The sequence below is a fragment of the Cimex lectularius genome, unplaced genomic scaffold (assembly GCF_000648675.2).
Source record: "Cimex lectularius strain Harlan isolate CLEC.00 unplaced genomic scaffold, Clec_2.1 scaffold143, whole genome shotgun sequence".
Classification (NCBI taxonomy): domain Eukaryota; kingdom Metazoa; phylum Arthropoda; class Insecta; order Hemiptera; family Cimicidae; genus Cimex; species Cimex lectularius.
The window spans coordinates 515,205-530,312 of record NW_019392714.1 but is presented as its reverse complement, the minus strand read 5'-3'; the positions used below and the strand labels follow the sequence as shown (position 1 = coordinate 530,312).

Here is a 15,108-nt window from a genome sequence, read left to right as displayed (position 1 = left end):
GCTTGAGGACTAGATGCTAAAAGAACAGTATCATCTTTTCATATTTATTATCCCCGACCTAAATACACAACTATCGAGAATGTCCTCAGGGTCATCAAGAAAAAGTGCAAATAACCACGGACTCATAGAAATTTTCTTCCCAAGAGCTGCAAGAATATTTACGGCTGAGTCGACCGTCATATCGTCTTCGCGAATGAGATCGAACAGACTTGGTGCAACCAGTATGTTATATGTATCCACTACTCCGGCAATACAAGACAAAATTAGTGAAATAAATAAACAAAGAAAAGAATTCGTTATTGCTTAGATTCTTGTAGGCATAGAAAGTAATGAATATGCCGACCGAACTGCCAAACGACGCTATGCCACATGACCCGGAGACACCTTCCTGTGAGCCAGGCCAAAAATTATGTTAAAAATTTAAGCGGGGCTACTATAGCCGACTAATTAAAAAAATGAAACAGTGAGAGCCATAAAGGGAATGATGTTGACTCGACTGCGAATAGACCACACCAGACTGACGTGGGCATGTCTTTGTTAACAAAAGACCATGGGATGTCATCTGTATGGTCCACAATTAACCGTTAAACATATACTGACCAATTGCAAACAATGGCGCCGCACAGAACAATGTGTGGTCTTTCTTCGAGTCTCCAAGAGGTATTAAAATAGCAGGTTTTTCCACCTGAAATGAATGTATTTATAGCGTGTGTGTTGAGTATGTGTGAGAGGGTCGTGGCGGAATATCGAGTACCCCATAGACCCACTAAACTAGGTTAACTTTAGGTTAGGTGTTTCTAGAGTGAAAGGGGGAAGGCATGGGTGTAATATTAGTACCGCAATTTTTAGCTGTTGTAGGTATAGAAAGGTTATAAAAAGAAACATTGTACTAACTACCATGAATGAGAACGGGCCTTCAGCGGAATAGGAGAACCCTGAAACCCGCCAAAATAAGGTTAGGGTAAGTTTGAATGCTTAGGTATGCATTAGTTGCAAAGTCCTTTCACCACATGTGGAGTCTGACAAGTTGCATCATAAAGAACGCTAAGCTCTTGGAGACCCACTGGTTTTCATTCTCTCTCTCTCAAAAAAAAATAAATAAATAAATAAACGTTAGGTGCTAGTAATATAGCCCTGGTAGCTAGCTATTGTTAGAAGATGTGCATATATTTTACTGATACCATTATTAAAAAGGTTCTCCTTTAATTACTGACCTCATCACAATTTCCGTTTTAATACAAAGGAAAAATTATATAGGTAGACTGTTTAAACTGAATAGGGACAACTCCAGTATCACACATCTGATTAAATACACGGAGTCATTCTTTTAGGAAATTATCGGATTGTCGGTTTATGTATTTATGTATTTGATATGAATGTAAAAAAAACTTTAAGTAAACAATCGATGACCTTTCGTACTTGCATGTTCTCCGTTTGAAGATAGCGTTTGCAGTTGTTTATTGGCTCAATATTGAATAAAGCAAAGTAATAAACTGGAATAATGAAAATGATTATAAAAAATTTCATTTTATTGTAATTACGTTTACAGACTTTAATCGTAAAATAGATTGAAAACTTTCAGTTGGAAAAACAAGCCTGTGTAAACAAGTGAAATGCGTTCACTCACTATGTAAAGTTTGTTTGTTTGCTGTCTGATGAAAACTTTTCAATTCAAATAAAACGTTCAACTCACAGGTATTTGTACAGATTTTTAAATATTTAAAAATACTTAAAGTAATTCACGATTTCTTGTCGATTTCAAATCAAATTTAAAACTTGGATTTAGGTCTACTTTCAGAATTGTTTTTCACTTGTTTTTCAAAGAAAATTCTCCTCTCGCGTTAATTTTCTTCTTATACAAGCTTTTGTTCTAATAATAGATGAAAATAAAAAATGTTCTGACGATGATTTCATCTTCAAAACAGCGTTCATCAAAAAAATATATTTTGTTTCTAACGACTTATTGTAAAACCGGTGTATCCATTATACACAATATATATTCAACAGCCCCAACGCCTTTCAAGCTTATTATTCATTGAAGTAAACAACGGATTAGAAGAGATTTGCTTGAAATGTTTTGAAACCGCAAACCCAATCTGCTAAAGTGATTGGACTAGTTTGGCATCTTTGTCCAGTTGGAGGGTGGTAAAGCGTTCAGGGCAAGGCGGGAAGGGGCGGACGTCAAGTGAAGGCTTTAGCATTAGGGACCAGTGTTTAAACTTTGCATGCCACAAATCAATTGTCACGAAATGACCCGTTCGTTTCATTTATTTCCTCCCGGCATAAGTGACCTTCGTGCCATGTTATGAATTTGCTATGGTTTTCGTTTAAAAACATGACTTTAGCTGTCAAAATTGCAACAACAACTAAAGTGTTGTGAATAAGCACTCATCATTTATTATCTCTTATAATTCCAATTATATGTCTATTTCAGATAGACTCAAACTAGAGGATTTTGTTTTTATGTAGGGTATTTATTATTTATAGACCGACAAACATCAAATGGTCATGTCACTGGATCTCCCTTATTTTCCTGCTTCTTACCTTGAGAGTACCTTAGCTCAAAGTACCTCACATTGTCAAATTACTATTAAGAGAACAAAAACAAAACGCAAACACCATAACACGACATCTATCGATATCCTTTCACTTCTCATATCAAGACAAGTCTGGTCACATTTACTCGCCCATACTCGGTATTCCTCGGGACAGATTTAAATCTTCCATTCACGTTAATAAATTACTTTCACTCTCCAGACCACACACTCTCACTCCAGAGTACGCGATAATCCTCGAGCTGGGAGGGATAATCCCTTCTTTACACTAATAATTTATATTCACTAAAATAAATGTATATACATTTAAAAACTCTTATAACATTTAAGGCCGTAAGTCCTCGCATAGGTCAAAGGGGACAACGGAGCTCATTATGCAGGCTTTTAATTTTCTGCATTGTAAAATATGCTCAATGCTTAATCTTTCGTTATATAATAGGCACTGACGCGGTCACTTTCCCACCAACAAGGGCCCATGTGTAAGCCTAGTATGACCTACTTCTCTACTCGACCCGACTTCCGTTGACCAGGAACCAAAACCAGTCTTTATCTGCCTTAATTTGGCATAAATCTGTGCCCGGCACTTTTATATTGTTTGTTTCTGACTTTATTTAGTTTAGCGATATTTATTTCTCAAAAATATTTGCAAAAAGTATTAAAGGAACAGATAAATTATGGTAACAAATAAACTACAATTTACCTGATTGTTCATTCTTCATCTACTACGTGAACTAATCTGAAAGCCGAAGAATTTCGAAGGATCGAATCCCGCCTGTGACCATTAATTGAGTATATGTATAATTAAGAATAACTCGATAAATAATAAAAGTTGGTATTAATCTGAAATTTGTTTTTTGTTTTAACATTAAAGCATACATAAAAATATACAATATAATAAAAATTCAATAAACTAAGGTGTTAAAATAACAACGTAAATCAATATCAAATTTAGATTAATATTTTATTAAACAAATTTGTATAGAATTTTAAGGAGAGTATGATTATCAAAAACAGTAATGTATAAAGACATTTTTTTAAATGGATTTGCGCCCATTACTCAAATGCGTTGGAATTTTTTTTTTTTTTTTAAGTCATCTTTTACATTAATGCATAAATTGGCAAAGAAATGACAAAGGATCCTTTGATAATACTAATGAAATACACGTCGGAGGAAATTAATTTCAGCTGATTTGGTTTATAATATTGAATCGCAAAAGATTTCATGCCGTAGACAGTAATTCATGGCTCATTACAGCTTGTGCAAACGAAATGAGAAAATATCAATTATCGAAAAACAGTAAAACTAAAAAAAAACTCCCTTATGTTTCAAACACCAAACAACATACGAAAGTAGAAAATTATGTGTCTATAATTTATTTTCACTATATAAATGTGCGCTTACAAATTTAGCATCGGTGACCTCAGAAAGACTTATGTATATTCATCGCTGTACGTACATAATGAAAACACATTATACTACGTTGATATTATTTCCAGGAGAGGGATAAATTTACGTTTTGTTAAGGATTTTCCAAGAATTAACAGACATTACTTTAAAAGCTTTCAATAAGTTTGGTCAATCTGATATTAATACTTCAATAGAATTCATTTTAATGAAATTATAAAAATCATATTCACCGAACTTCAAAACAATTTGAAGTTGCTTATTAATAATATTTTTACTTAATACCTTATTCAGGCTTTGTTTTAAACATTGCACGCTATCTTGCCAAATTCAGATATCTAAAACGATATATTCAGCTGTCTAGATATCTAAATATCTACCGCTTTATTAACGTAATAAATAATGAAATAAAAGCAAAAATAAATTTTTACTTTTTTCTGAACTATTTTTTTTTAAATTGAATTTTACTTCTTTTTTGGGGACCGCGGTAGCCGAGTGGTTAGCATGAGAGACTCTCACGCCGCGGTCGTGGGTTCGATTCCGACCGTCGTCTCTGGCCCTTTTTTCCCGATAACCCCCAATTTGAACACACAAGAATTCGTACTATGGTTATGCAAGATCATAAGGCCAATTTAAAAAAAAATTACAACTTCCCACTATTTTGTGTAACAAACAATGAACTGAACAAGAGGGAATGAAACGAAAAAACAAACAAAATAAAAAACAAAATCATTTCCTACTTGTAGTGATTATTTGACTTTTTTATAGTCGAAGGATCGTACTTCAGTGAATCTTGAACAAATAGAACAAAAAACTTTATCTTCTAAACTAAATATATTGTAATAATAAATTTAAAAAAATTATCAATGCTTAATCACAAATTATATAAAAAAATAAATTCCTAATCACAAATTATAAAAAGATTAGTGCTTACAATAAGAATAAGAAAAATACAAAAAGTAAAAATTAACCAAAATTCTTGTGCAAGCACAAACAGAAACACTTACTGTGTGTGTTGTGTACAATGTACCTTTAACTAAATTAAAATAAAAAAACATAAACTGATGACACTTTATAATCAATTTTAAAACTTAATACGGGCCACGTTTTTCTTCTCACCTTTTCTTAACAAGAATGAGCCGGTCAGCCCTATCTCCTCGCACACTAGATCTATCTTTTCTATTCTTCTCCATGGTGGGGAGAAATAGCGGGCTTTATTATAATACACAAAATTATGAGTAGTAATATACTCAAAGACAAAATCTAGACACTCGTATTTTGTGGTTTATTTCAAACTATATGTATTTTTATCGTTATAGTATTTGCAACATAATTACTTGAAGTTAAACAAAACTGAACAAGACAGAAATGCATGATTTTTAATAAAAATTATTTAATTATGATACTTTGAAGGATAATTTACTGAAACATAGGAAATCATTTGGTGATAGATTAAAATTTAACTATTTCTTTGTTGTTTTTTCTCTGTGAGTGTATTAAGTCAAATTAAAAACGTTCAAAATATAATTATTAATGAAAAACCAAATTCACAAATAGGATAATATTTGTTGTTTGTCGTATATTATATTTATTTGTTAAATATTCATCCATTCTATTTTGTAATACAATTAATTAAGGTTTTTAGTTGAGATGAAAAAAAGTTAATGGCACGAGCGGGATTTGAACCCACGATCTTCGGCTAGATACGCCGCTGCTATAGATAGCCGAAGATCGTGGGTTCGAATCCCGCTCGTGCCATTAACTTTCTTTTTTTCAACCCAACTAAAAACCTTAATTAATTGTAATGTATTAATTGGTCAAGCGGACCACGAAATTAGTGAATTTAACTATTTTGTAATGTTTTATTTTTTATATTTACAACATAGAATTTTTTTTCAGATGTCGAGGATAGCAGTGCTTGTATCTTGTTCGTGCTTGTTCACCTATTCCTCAACAGCATTTTTAAACGGTAAGAGAAGTTTTGTATTTTATGATATATATTTATATATATTACAAATGCGACATAAATCGGTTATCGGTCATAAAACTCGTGCTTTTATATATACATATATTTAATTTGCTCAGTCAGCTTTGCCTGGTTTGATAGATTGAAAAGTTACAATAATATCAATTAAATCACTTCATGGAAATTGAAAGGTAAAGAAATTGGATAATAAAGTTGTATTAACGGTAAACAATTGTATTCATGTCACGTATAAAAAAAGAGAGGTAAAATTGATGAGTTGTATGAATTAAACTCAGATAAAAATCATTGCTTCATCACTTCGCGTTAATTATTAAGACTCTTTAATCAAACCTTCTGTAATTTTTTTAGGTGTTTTAATTAATTTTTTAAGCAAATTTTTAATGAACGAAATTAATGGATTTTCCATCATTTATAGTAGCTAATCGATTGAATAATAAAATAAAAATTTTAAACCGCATTGTCACCAGGCAGCATTTTTCTAATAATTTTAAGTTTAGCCTTTAGAGGTAGCAAGCTCTCTTTTCTGTAAAGTAAACGTCAAAAGTGATTTAATAAAAGTATTGGCTCGGTCAGAAAGTAATGTCAATTTTCGCTACAATTTATCACATCATTGTCCATTTTCATTGGTAAATTCCTGTCCTATTTCAGGCAATATTTATGCCATCCTCCTGGAAGCTTTTTGCCATTTAATCGGATATAGCTGCAATGCAGCATTTTATTTTCCATTGACCCTAAATCGTTTTTGCTTTTTTTGTGTTTCCATAATTTGGAACAGGCGGCAATGTGAAGAAGTGGAATAATACATGTACACATCTTGCTTTGCCGTCCTCTAGGAATATTAATCAGAAATGCTGGCACCTTTTCCTTGATAGCTTTATATAATTGGTGGTAAAACTAAGAATAACGTTAATAAAATCTTAATGTTTAAAAAAAGGAGTTTAGGAGGAACAATTACCTAATTGATATTCTAACAAAAATATTTATATCTAAATACAATTATAAATAAGTCAACAAAAAGGCCTCAGTGGTTAAGTAAACACAAGAAGGAATTATATTTCCACTTTAATAGTGTAACATGATGTTATGTTTTAACATTTTAATGTTCACCAGTCACCTGTGGTGGCCATGAAGCTCAACTGTGTTGTAGTAAGTAACTTTTTTATGCTAACTTTTAATTTGGACTCATTCATTTCACTGCCCTTTGCACGATAGAAAAACTGATTTTCGAAAAGAAAACTGCGATTCTGCTTGATCCCCCTCGGATAGTTGATGTCCTGCCTTGGATCAAAGGCAAATCAGATTTCCGAGCAGGACAGCCTTTTCCTGAATGCGTAGCCATTATCCTTACATTTCAAACATCTTCCGGCCGACTTCAGACATCTTCAAAGAATCTTTAACTTTAAGAAGTCGTATTTGGAACTTAAATGCTTAAAACTTCGGAGTTCCCAGGATGAGGTTTCGAAAGCTACTGCAATGAGTACCTTAACGTGAAAATTTAATTTAGTTATATTTTTCATTCGATATGTTAGTACTTAATAACAGTATAACCAGGATAGTTTCTAGAAAACAACGATAATTTATTTCAGTCTCCTCCAAACTAACCTATTGATTCTTTCGTCGACTTATTGATAAGAAATAAAAAACTGAACACAATTTTTAACAATATTGGTAAAGTCATTTGAATTATTACTGAGTTTGATTTTTTGAAATTTGAACAATCCTTAGTCAATAAAATTGCTTATTTTTCATTTAAAAATGTTTTTAGTATCTTATTACAGTCGGCCTCAAATAAGAGCTTCAAACAATCTGGTACAACCAAATTGTGTATTATTGGTCAATGTCAGGATTGTATATTTCAAAAGTTATAATGAAAATAATAGGGTAGGGATGATTTTTTCTTTTAATATTTACACTGATTTTATTCTTCTTCACGATGGTGAAAATCACCATTTCTTAGACTGCAACCTAAAAAATCTAATGTGAAATTAAAATGGATCTTACTGTATTTGATTATATTCTAACTTTAAACACACCTTTATAAAAACTCATTACGATAAAAATTGCCAAATGTGCCAATGAAATATTTGAACTTTACCCTTATTTTACGCTGAATTTGCCAAACCTCATTCTCATTCTCCCTGATACCACAGCAAAATTAAAATTAAGTTAAAAGAACAAATCAACATAACGTAACAAAATTAAGTTAAAAGAACAAATCAACATAACGTAACACTATAAATGTATATTATAACTGATAATATATAGCTAATTGTAGGATATAATCTACAGCCATGCCTGCGTAAAATACCACGGGATATTCTGGAGGTTTGGGAGAATTTCGACCTGCAGACACAAGCTCGCCGACAACCCTTCGACATATTTGCGGGTGACATGGATCATAAATCCGGACCCTGCTCGTGTTTAATGAGGGCATTATCCCGGTCCGCTGTAATCCTCGGCCGATAGGTCTACCACCGCCAATGGTCCGAGCTATGAATTTATCGCGTTTGACGTTTTCCAGATTTCTAATACGAACCGCGGACATTTTCTCAACTGGAAGTTTGGGCCATAATTTGCGACTAAACTAGATTTGGAATTTAATTCGACTCACTGGGTGAAATAATTATAAACTTGGTGATTAAAATTACGCAATTAAATGTTTTAAAAAATTACCTGATTTGTTTCAATCTCAACCCCGTTAAAAATTATTATGCTAAAAAAATATATAACTATTGATTTCCATCGGAATAACCTCATAAATGAATAACATCATTTCTAAACGATACGTAATAAAACCAAACCTGCAAAAACGTTTTCTAAAGTTCGTACTTCATAAGTAGAGTGGAAACCAAATATCAAATCTGTTGTTCCATAATATGAATCTATATTATCTTAAAAAAATTTATTCAAACAGCCAACATAAATGGATTTTTTGGAACAACACAATATATATATAGCCACCAACCTAAGTGTTCTATATCACTGCAGTCGTAAGATGAATTTTACGTGCTTTTTTTCAGAAAAAATCCATTAGTCATAAATTGGTATTTTTTCAAGATCTAGAGGATTTGTTCCAATTTTTAACCACATTTTTGAATTTTAAATTGTATTCCCTATAAGAAGGAGCTATTCTTAATTTTATCAAACGCCGATGTATGTTTATTAATTTTATAATTTAAATTTCGAAAAATAACTGTTTTTCAACAAACGGGGTGCGAAACATCACATAAACTTCATCGTTTAATAAGCTTTCTTATGGTGTGCTCCAAGTTCCAAAAAGTTAACCCTTCACTAATAAAATCAACATGGAACCATAAAAATTAATAGGTTAAATTTTTAATTGCATTTTGTAGAATTATGAATGAAATATATGTATATATTTAAAAATTAACGCGTATTACTGGCTCAAACTTAGATACTTATACAGATAGAGGTACTCTCATGTGTATATGTGTTTATTTATTGGAATAAGTTATTAGAGTAAAACGAAGGGTTGTTTAACCGCGGATCGAGAAATATCGAGTAATCTGGGGCGAGCGTGTGGGGTCTGGAGAGTAAAAGAAGTTATTAGCGAGAAAGGAGACATTTTATATTATGAGTTTACGAGTTGTTAACTTTTAATATTTGGTGTAGCCGCTTCTCGCGTTGATTAGGCGCAGATCCGTCCTGGCATACTTTGTACCAAGCTCTCATATTGTTGTGGCGTGATTTGATTCCACTTGGTCACAACATTTTCCCACAATTGCTGCTTGTTGCACGCGGAAGCATTAACATCACCGACAGATCTCTTCAGCTGAGCCCAAAGATTCTCTATGGGGTTTAAATCTGAAGACTGTGGCCATTCAAACAAATTAAACCTATTTTCGTCAAGGCATGTTTTTGTCACACGAGAGGTATGTTTAGGATCATTGTCCTCCTAGAAAAGAATGTCCACTATTCGTTTATTGAGCTTTCTAAGGCTTCCTATCAAGCTATGCTAAAATCTCAACATAGTCGACTGCAGACATTCTCCCTTCTATTTTTTCAATGAAACCAACCCTTTTTGTAATAAAGCATCCCCATACCATTATACTTACACCTCCAAATTTCATTGTTGGTTTAATATGTCATATCCTTACTTTATCATTTCGCCCTTTCCACATCCACTCTTACTATCAAAGCCAAATCTATTAATTTTGGTTTCGTCAGACCACACAACATTTGACCAATCAAACATGCAGACAGCTGGCGATGATCACAGCTGTTTGTCGGCCCCTATACTTCCCATATTATATATATGGCACTATTACAAACTTCTGGGTCTTAATGTTAATTACATTATCCTTGAAGGTTATCTCGACCTTCTTCAGAGCTAAAAGTGTATTTTTTTGTCTAAATCATTGTCCTTGGCATATATGCTAGATGTGTACTTTGAAAATCGATGAAACCACTGAGATGCTCGTAAAAATGATGCCTTAAGTTTTACAAGGAAGAAGTATTTTGTGCTCTGGATTTGTAAATTTATATGAAGCATTTGTGCTATAGAACTTAGTTCTAAAGTTCAACGATGTGCGATATACATCCGATCACTTTACTGGGTCCGTCCATTCTCGTGAGTTTGCAATTCACTCAAACGCGTTTCGGCTTCACACCGCCTCCAGTGAAGAACTGTTCCTTACCAAATTCAACAACGATTATTATAAGGCAAATTAACAGTTATTTCAAGTTTTGGTTTTTTGTGAATGTTTAATATTATATGAAGATAATTGTTGTCACTTTATTTTACTATTTTATAAAACCTTTATTTATCTACAATTTAGTCAAATTGTGTTCGTCTAATAGGTATTGTTGATCTTCAAATTAATAAAAATAGTGCTGTTTAAAAAACCAACCAAATACATGAAATCATCATAACTTATATTTGACAGGTCTAACCCTCCTTACTTTTCCAATTTTATCTAAAAATAAAAGATTTTATAGCAAATTCGAAATTTTATTATTATTACATCAATTATAAGAAATATAATTTATAATTTTAAAATTAAAACTAAAAATGGAAATTCTTAATTTACTGGATTGTATAATTTTGATGAATGTTTGTTACCTCCAACGTTCACTTGTGTTTCATCAAGTTTGGTTTTTCAATCGAAGAACGACGGCAGGATGAGTAAAAATATGGTAAAATAACAGATGGAGTGCGACTGTAATAAAAAGGTCGTAAAATAAATGAGGCCAAATATAGTATGAAATAATAATGGCTGAAAATAGATGAGGAGTGCCAAGGGGCTGATGACAAAGCACACTGATGTGGGACGAAAAACACCGAGATTTGAATTTTGGTCAAACTACATAAGACATTCATTTTTTATAGCGTTGTAATAGAACAGGTCAAAGTTTTTTTCAGGTGGAATGAATAAACATCGAATATAACAATGTTCAGATGTTCAGTGTGTCAAAGAGCTACTTGTTGCGTTTCTTTCCGTGAGGGAATGTGAAAAGTACGATTTGGAGTTGAAATACCCCATTGTTGTGTAAAACAGTCAGTCGTCCCGGGAATGTGAAAAAAATAATACAAAAGTGTAAATGATTCTAAAAGGTTTTACGTATATGTATTTCCCCTGGATAGAGCCGGTATTTTGTTTTATTTATAAAAAGAATTTTATTAAAACGGTGCTTTGTAATTAAAATTCCTCAATTACCAGCACACAGGTGTGAAAACATTTATTCTTTTTTATTTTCACAGGCAGAATTTTTTTTTTTTTTTTTTTGGAGGAAAAAAATAATTGCTGGCCAACCTTTATTCTAAAAGCGCTTAAAATGTTAAAAGGAAGATGAATTTCCGGTTGAAGGGAAAAAAACTTTTGCTTCGATGTTTTCAATCAAAGGAACGATTACATAAATCCCCCCAGCCATTTAGTCATCATCTTTTGTCCCTTTCAAAACAAAATATTTATAATCTTTATAAAAATAAATCGGTGCAGAGAACCGTAAAGTTATTAAACCTTGTTACAGAATGATCTTAGAAACTCTCAGATATTCACTAATGGTTATTTATTTAATAGTTTGTTCAAAACTTTAAAATTCGTATTAAAATGCATGTATCTTATATCTAAAAGCTACTAAGTATTTTTCTATATGCAAATTACTATATTGAAATAGTTAATTATAAGATGTATTGTCTAAATTGAGAGGAAATGAATGCAGGAGTTTAAACATTAATCAAAGACGGAGTGACACTGGGCGTCATTTCAAAGCTGTAGTTATAGTAGAGTGGTTGATCTATGAGACAACCGGCTCAGATATCCAGACCTCCAGGCATTAATTTCAGACTAATTGTCTTTCTCTGTTAAGATTCTACCACAAGACAATTTTCATTCACACCCTGGGCTCACTTGTCTCTCAGATCTGGATCTGGAAGGAATTCAAACAAAACCTACAACAAAGATTTTCAGGACTGTTTCGATTTCGGAACTGTTGTTTCAATCTAAGCTGTCATCGATAACTTTAGAGACTTATCGTCGTTAGTTGTCGAATACGACATACAGCGTAAATTTTTGTACATGTGCGGGAATTTAAGTGACGACAACGCACGCAAAAATTTATCCCACAGTCAACGCGCACGAGTCGGTTTTTTGATGAACATCAAAGAGTTGCGCCGCATAAATAGCTTCCATGGAACCATATTTTTGTGGTTTTATAGTTATTTGCATGGTATATAGGTTCAAGTGTAAATTAATAATTCTTTGCCTAAATTTATCGACGCATAATCTGGGGTACTCCCTGGAGTACCTCGGTTCTCATTTAGGCCCTTTATTATTTCTGAATTGTAACCACATTTAAAGATCTTGGTGTAACATTTACTCATGCCCTTAAATTTTACCAGCATGTAACCAATATTACTAAAGAGGTTAATAAATGGTTAAGAATTTTGATTCGCTATACAAAACACTTTAGAAACATATTTACAAGATTATTTTGCTCCATAATTCGTAGTCGTTTAGAGTATGCTAGTCCGATCTGGTCACCCTATCAAGTGCCAAACTTGAAAAAGTCCAAAAATCTTTAAAATATACTGCTTTTAAATTAAACATCTTTCCGCTGATATTTCTTATGATCACTTGTACTTAACCCTTAACCTGTGACCTTTATACCTTAGTAGAAGGGAGCAAACTGATTCACTTCTCCTCTATAGCCTTATCTTTAGCAAAATTAATAGTTCCCAATTGTCGGTTTTTATAATATTTCTTCAATACCCGGAATAAACACTACAAAAACTGAGTTGACACTTTTAAAATCTGATGTTTAGGACTACACTCGTGGGACGGACAGGCCACAGGCAGATTATTCTTTCACCTCTTCACCACTGATGCCTTTACTAAAAATACTGACATCAGTGAAGTATCTTTACATCCCCCCCCCAATTATGCCTGGAAAGACTTCTGGTGCAAGGAAGAAGTTTGCTGCTGTGGTAAAAGTTTCAGGACGCTATATGTGTGACGTGTCCACCAAGTGCGTACTAAAAATCATTAATTAACTGTCATTAAATGCTACACAAGTACATTGTTCGAAACTTGTTTTATTATTTTAAATGGTCGTTTACGAAACTCATCCAGCTTTGGTCCTTGACAGAAAAAGATAGATGAAAATGTTGAGACGCTTTGTGTAGTGCTATTTCACTCATCTGCGCATTCCATCGCAACTAAGGTACATGACCGGTTTCTCTGTTCGTTAATTTTGCAACGAATTCTATTGACTAAAGGTCTGTTTAATTGTTTAATTAATTAATTAGAAAAGGAACACCGCCCCTGTGAAAATTAATATTATTTTCTCAGAAACAGTTTAAATTGGTGAGAATAGTTCCAGGATATTGGACGACGAGAAGCATTTTAATTTCATGGTTTTATACAATTGGTTCCAATAGTTCTATAAGATCTGAAACCTGTTGAGGTGAAGAGGGATAAACGAATATGTATGTGGTAAAAAGGTCAGCTAGCAGGTGTAGATATCGTTTGGAAGATCGGTTTCCTGCAAATCCGGCAGTGTCAAACATGATTTCATAAGGTTCTCTCGCTTGCCCGAGATGAGATAATAAACCAATCTCTTTTCTTCTGCGGAGTTTTTTTACTGCAAATGTCACACTCAACACAATATTCACGTATAAGAGCATTCATTCTTTTGAAATAATATATAGGATTTTTGCCGCAATGTGTCCCAAACAGATGTTCTCAAAATAAGCGTGTATGCTTGATTAATTCCAGTCCAAACTCTTTGGAAACAAAGATACTTTGCCCGTTTCGAAGTTTGATGTACATAAGATTCCCTTTTAGAACGTATGTGTAGTATTGATTGGTTCATTATAATTCTGATGTTGATGTTGATCTTGCATTGATACTAAATTTACTACCTTAAGTATATCGTCGTGATTTTCAAAATACAGGGTTTCTTGAGAGTGCATCTGCTTCTGAGTTATCCTTGCCTGGTGAATTTCGAATAGTGAAATCATATTTTGGTAGGTAATATACCATATCACCTAATTCCTCATCTGTAGTGCTAGATTTTATTTTCATATGTTCTAACGGATTGTGGTCCGACATAACTAACTAAATTTATGACTAAGAATGGACTAATTTAATTATTAAATTGTGTAAAAGAAGACATAAATTATAAAAAGTGCAAGCATAAAAATTAAGCCTTTTATACTTTTACTTTTTAGGTTTAAGCAACGTACAACGTTTCGGAATTAGAATATAAACACTGAACAGTTTACAATAACAGGTCATACTTAATGACAATTAGAATGTCATGTAACCAAGGTATACTGTTTTTTGTAATTTTTTTTCCTCACCAGTATTATGTTCAGTTGATGTACTTTAAGACATAAAACAATACAAATTTATTGTGGTATGGTATTAAAAGGTCTGATCATCTGCTACCACGTATATAATTATTTTGTGCATATTTAACGCAAATGTAGTTACATACTTGAATAAATATATATATATATATATATATATATTGGGTTGTCCGGAAAATAATGCAGGATTTTAAGTTTTCATTAAAAAAAATCTATATAAAATATTCTGTTTACGTTTACAGGATTACTCATTTGTATGAATGTCAACACTTATTAATCCTCTTCCAAATGATATTGTTTGTTTACCTCTGTAGCATTCCGCTACTTG

At 32.6% G+C, this 15,108-nt stretch overlaps 1 protein-coding gene across 5 annotated transcripts in view; it reads left to right on the top strand.

Annotated features, from left to right (window-relative positions):
• LOC106672833 (cadherin EGF LAG seven-pass G-type receptor 1-like) overlaps positions 1 to 15,108 on the top strand; it is a 238,468-nt gene that overhangs the window by 193,407 nt on the left and 29,953 nt on the right. For all 5 annotated transcript variants that reach the window (XM_024226475.1, XM_024226474.1, XM_014404570.2 and 2 more), the window contains one exon: positions 5,860 to 5,929. In XM_024226475.1, coding sequence (XP_024082243.1) covers positions 5,860 to 5,929 — 70 coding nt within the window. The remainder of the gene's footprint in view (positions 1 to 5,859; positions 5,930 to 15,108) is intronic.